Source organism: Cebus imitator, unplaced genomic scaffold (assembly GCF_001604975.1).
Source record: "Cebus imitator isolate Cc_AM_T3 unplaced genomic scaffold, Cebus_imitator-1.0 Scaffold419, whole genome shotgun sequence".
NCBI classification, from domain to species: Eukaryota; Metazoa; Chordata; class Mammalia; order Primates; family Cebidae; genus Cebus; species Cebus imitator.
This window is the reverse complement of record NW_016107734.1, coordinates 477,335-482,499: the sequence shown is the minus strand read 5'-3', so window position 1 is coordinate 482,499 and position 5,165 is coordinate 477,335. Positions and strand designations below refer to the sequence as shown.

Here is a 5,165-nt window from a genome sequence, read left to right as displayed (position 1 = left end):
TGGTGCGTGCCTGTAATCCCAGCTACTCAGGAGGCTGAGACAGGAGAATTGCCTGAACCCAGGAGGCGGAGGTTGCGGTGAGCCGAGATAGCGCCATTGCACTCCAGCCTGGGTAACATGAGTGAAACTCCGTCTCAAAAAAAAAAAAATATACCAGTGGCATGGTCATCGTTGCCTGACCCCTTGACCTCCCAGGCTCAAGTGATTCTCCTGCCACAGCAGCTGGGACTATTGGCACGAATCATCATACCTGGCTAATTTTTAAATTTTTTTGTGGTGATGGTCTCACTATGTTGCCCAGGCTGGTCTTCAACTCCTGACCTCAAGTGATTCTCCTTGCACTCTCACTTGCAAAGTGCTGGGATGACAGGCGTGAACTGCCAAACCCAGCCCCCTGAAACTGCCTGTCCCTTGAGCACCATGTGTAGCAAGGGGAGCTGGAGAGAGGGCGGCACCGTGGGAAGGGGCAGAGGGGAGCTGGTGTGAGGGCTGCACCATGGGAAGGGGCAGAGGAAAGCTGGAGAGAGGGTGGCACTGTGGGACGGGGCAGAGGGGAGCTGGTTTGAGGGCTGCACCGTGGGAAGGGGCAGAGGAGAGCTGGAGAGAGGGCAGCACCGTGGGAAGGGGCAGAGGGGAGGTGGTGTGAGGATGGCACCGTGGGAAGGGACAGAGGGGAGCTGGTGAGGGCGGCACCGTGGGAAGGGGCAGAGGGGAGCTGGAGAGAGGGCGGCACCGTGGGAAGGGGCAGAGGGGAGCTGGTGTGAGGGCAGCACCGTGGGAAGGGGCAGAGGGGAGCTGAAGAGAGGGCGGCACCGTGGGAAGGGGCAGGGGGAGCTGGTGAGGGTGGCACCGTGGGAAGGGGCAGAGGGGAGCTGGAGAGAGGGCGGCACCGTGGGAAGGGGCAGAGGGGAGCTGGAGAGAGGGCAGCACCGTGGGAAGGGGCAGAGGGGAGCTGGAGAGAGGGTGGCACCATGGGAAGGGGCAGAGGGGAGCTGGAGAGAGGGCGGCACCGTGGGAAGGGGCAGAGGGGAGAGCTGGAGAGAGGGCGGCACCGTGGGAAAGGGCAGAGGGGAGCTGGAGAGAGGGCGGCACCGTGGGAAGGGGCAGAGGGGAGAGCTGGAGAGAGGGCAGCACCATGGGAGGGGGCAGAGGGGAGCTGGAGAGAGGGCGGCACCATGGGAAGGGGCAGAGGGGAGCTGGTGAGGGTGGCACCGTGGGAAGGGGTGGAGGGGAGCTGGTGTGAGGGCAGCACCGTGGGATGGGGCAGAGGGAAACTGGAGAGGGTGGCACCGTGGGAAGGGGCAGAGGGGAGCTGGAGAGAGGGCGGCACCGTGGGAAGGAGCAGAGGGGAGGTGGACAGAGGGCGGCACCGTGGGAAGGGGTAGAGGGGAGCTGGTGAGGGTGGCACCGTGGGAAGGGGCAGAGGGGAGCTGGAGAGAGGGCGGCACCGTGGGAAGGGGCAGAGGGGAGCTGGTGTGAGGGTGGCACCGTGGGAAGGGGCGGAGGGGAGCTGGTGAGGGTGACGCTGTGGGAAGGGGCAGGGGGAGCTGGAGAGAGGGAGGCACCGTGGGAAGGGACAGGGGGAGCTGGAGAGAGGGTGACACCGTGGGAAGGGGCAGAGGGGAGCTGGACAGAGGGCGGCACCGTGGGAAGGGACAGGATTGCCCCCCTGAGCTGTGTGACGTTAGGCCAGACCCCTCTTGTACAAGCGAGGTCAACCACACAGGTGGTTTTGGGAGCCTGTGCCTGTTCCAAACGTCTGGATTTCTGCTTTGTAGGTGGATGGGAACCTGTGAGGGTTTAGAGATGCTGCGAGAACCTTTTCCTGGGAGAGCTTTCTGAACAGGGAACAGAGCCACCTGAGCCCTGCTGAGGGCAGATCCTACCGGAAGCACTCACCACTGTCTTGCTGCACGCCGGTGGTGACGGTGATGTCATCGATGTAGGTGGTGGGTGTCGTGTACAGAAGCACAGACCGCTGCAGTCCCGCGTAGTTGAAGAAGTCAAAGTCTGTGTTCTGGACAAAGTAACCTTTGGGGTACCTGGGGTGGGAGGACTGTGGTTTGCTGGGCCCTTCGCCTGGGTCGTCCCTAGACCCAGAGCCTGCACTCTTCGAAGGTCACCCTGTCCCTAGCAGGAAGACCACGGGGTGGGGCAGGACGGTATCCACCTGGAGGCGTCGGTCATGTAGCGGATGGTCCCTGGTGGCAGGGTGGAGGGGGTGAGCGTGTTGTTGATGGCGATAGTGACGCGGAGGTGGGAGGACAGGGGCCCCACCTGGACCAGGCTGCTGATGTCGACCTCGAAGGGGAGGTAGCCACCCTCATGCTCAAGTGTGTTGACCCCGTTCACCCACTGCAGACACAGGAGATATGGGGAGGGGGCGGCAGTTCAGAGCATGAGGAGGGGCCCTGCTATCAGATACTCCCTCTCATAACCTGCAGCATGGGACTCAGAGGCCTGCCAACCACATGGGAAGGATGGCATCCCAATGGGGCAGATGAGGCCACCCATCCCCCTACACAGGGCGCAGCCTCCAGGGCAGGGCCCCCACCATCCCACCCCAGGAGACAGGCTGTGGGTGGCAGCTGGCAGTCCCATGCTGTTCAGCAGCCGTGCCCACCACCCACCCTGCCTGCTCCTGGCCACACTGACCACGATGGCATAGGAGTGGGCACTGCCAATCCTCAGCACCACTCTTGTGCGCAGGTCCTGGGTCCACCGCTCCGGCAGGGTCACCTCCCGTTCGTACCACACCCAGCCGACAAAATGCCGCAGCCGCCAGTCCTGGCTGATGTCATTGAAGCTGGAGGGAACCGGCATGTCCAGGGTGGGGCCCGACTGTGGAGAGAAGAGCGGGGATCGGCTCCTAGGCCCCCAAAGGGATCCTGGACCAGCGTGCTTCACAGCTGTGCCCCCAGGCCTAGCACATGCCCTGACACATAGCGGGACTCCTGGTGCAGTGGACAGAACTTGCTGATGATAGGTCAACTGCCAGTGTGGCCAGGAGTTCCTCCTCGGAGTGAGACAGGAGTGAGCCCAGGGCCACATCCCAGCCCCGGAAAGAAGGTTCAGAACCGTGACTAAGAGGCAGATGACCCACTGCCCGTCACAGGAAGGAAGGCTGGTTGGGGGGGCTGGGGGGCTTTGCCTAGCACACTGTGCGTGGGGCGCCCGCTGGCACCGAGCCCTCTCTTCTCTTCCTCCTGTACTAAATGCCACAAAGTCAGAAAAAGAGGATGTAGACCAGGCAGAAGCGGCCCAGGCCTCACCCGGTCCCACTTCTCTGCCGACCACATCCAAGTCAGGAGGGGAAGTGGGGTGGCGTCCTTGGCCTGATGTCACATCCCGTCCTCTATCTGAACCTTGGAAACCAAGGAACCTTCCTGGCCCTGCGGAGCTGACCTCAGGATGTCTAAACTGTCCCCTCCTCAGGATCCCCGGGCCCAGCTCTGGGCAGCGCACACCGCTCTGGCCAGACTGGCCAGAAGAGGGTCTGGCTGGCTCACGCCTGTAATCAGCGCTTTGGGAGGTCAATGTGGGACGATGGCTTGAGGCCAGGGGTTCGAGACCAACCTGGGCAACGCAGTGAGGCACTGTATCTACAAAAGAAAAGCTGTTTTGTTTTGCTTTGTGTTAATAAGCCAGGCGTGGAAGCCCCAGCTAGCTTGCAAGGCAGGGGCCGGAGGATCGCCTGAGCTCCTAGGTCAGGACTGCGCCCCTGAGCTCCAGCCTGCGCGACACGGCCAAACCCAGTCTCGAAAACAATTTTAAATTAAAAAGGACCCTGACAAAGAAGGACGCTGCCCGGGCTCAGCCCTCCTCCCGCCTCCTCCGCCCCGGCCCTCCCGAGTCCCCTCGGTCCTCCCGTCCCCCAACCCGCACCCACAAGCCCGTTGAGCTTTAACCTCCTCCGGGCCTCCAACTCCGAGGCACTCGAAGAAAAAAGCCTGCGGGGGCCCGAGCTCCCCGACCCCGCCAGGCACCCCCGCCCCGCCCCGCCCCGGCCCGCGCCGGGCCCGCACCTCCCGCAGCGGCCGCCGGTACCACTGCTCCTCGAAGCCGCGGCGCCGCGTGTCGGAGAAGTCGGCGCGGAAGCTCCACAGGCCGTCCAGCGACTTGCGCTCCCGCGACGGGCTCTCCCGGGGATACAGCATCCCGCCCTGCAGCGCCAGCGCGCAGCCCCACAGCAGCGGCCCGAGCGCGGCCCAAGCCGCCGCGCGCCTCCGGGCCATGCTTCCCGCGCCGCCGCCTCCTGCTTCCCGCGCCCCGCCTCCCGCGCCGCCGCCTCCCGCCTCCCGCGCCGCCGCCTCCCGCCTCCCGCCTCCCGCGCCGCCGCCTCCCGCCTCCCGCCTCCCGCGCCGCCGCCCGGCCGCAGCCTGAGGCCGTTAAGAGCAGTGAGGGAGGAGCCCGGCGGCGTGCCGCCGGACGTGCTGAGCCCGCGGGCGCCATGTTGGTTGAGGGCGAGTGCCAGGCCTGGAGGGGAGGGCGGGGCCGGACGCTGCCCGTGGGGCCAGGGGCTGGGAGCGCGGGGCTAGGACTTTGCGGCAGCCGGACCCCTACACTCAGCCCCAGCCAAGAAGGCCGAGGTCTGCTCCCCGCCCCGGCCCAGGCTGGAAGATCCAGGGCCGCAGGCCAGGAGTGAACCCCTGAGATGGGCGGGATTCCCCCGTCTCCAAGGAGCACCTCGCCCGCGGTCCCCAGCCGGACTCCGAGCAGGCCCCGGCGGAGCCTCTTCCCTGCCTGCTGGCTGCAGCCTCTTGCAGAGATGCACGTCCTTGGGAGGCGGCTGTAGCCTTGACCCTGAGCCCCTGGGGCCCCGACCATACCCCAGAGGCCAGGAGCTCCCTCTTGGCGCTGCAGGCATATAAAGATTCAGGGAGAGGCTGGGCACAGCGGCTCACGCCGGGAATCACAGCAGTTTGGGAGGCTGAGGCGGGGAGACCACTTGAGACCGTCCTGGCCAACACGGATAAACCATATCTCTACTAAAAATACAAAAATTAGCCAGGTGTGGTGCTGCGTGCCTGTAATCCCAGCTACTCTGGAGGCTGACGCAGGAGAAGCTCTTGAACCCGGCAGGCTTAGCTTGCAGTGAGCCGCTGGGCAATAGAGTGAGACAATTGTCTCTGGGCAATGGAGTGAGACACCATCTTATAAAAAAA

The 5,165-nt window shown here is 64.6% G+C and overlaps 1 protein-coding gene across 1 annotated transcript in view; it reads right to left on the bottom strand.

The window, feature by feature from the left end:
* The window catches only part of GUSB (glucuronidase beta), a 31,271-nt gene extending 27,002 nt beyond the window's left edge, over positions 1-4,269 (bottom strand). Inside the window, exons 1-3 of the mRNA XM_017509699.2 lie at positions 4,026-4,269; positions 2,656-2,841; positions 2,278-2,355 (exon numbers count right to left, since the gene is read on the bottom strand). Of these exons, the coding sequence (XP_017365188.1) occupies positions 2,278-2,355; positions 2,656-2,841; positions 4,026-4,235 (474 nt within the window). The 5' untranslated portion in view covers positions 4,236-4,269. The remainder of the gene's footprint in view (positions 1-2,277; positions 2,356-2,655; positions 2,842-4,025) is intronic.
* Between the last annotated feature and the right edge of the window lie 896 nt (positions 4,270-5,165).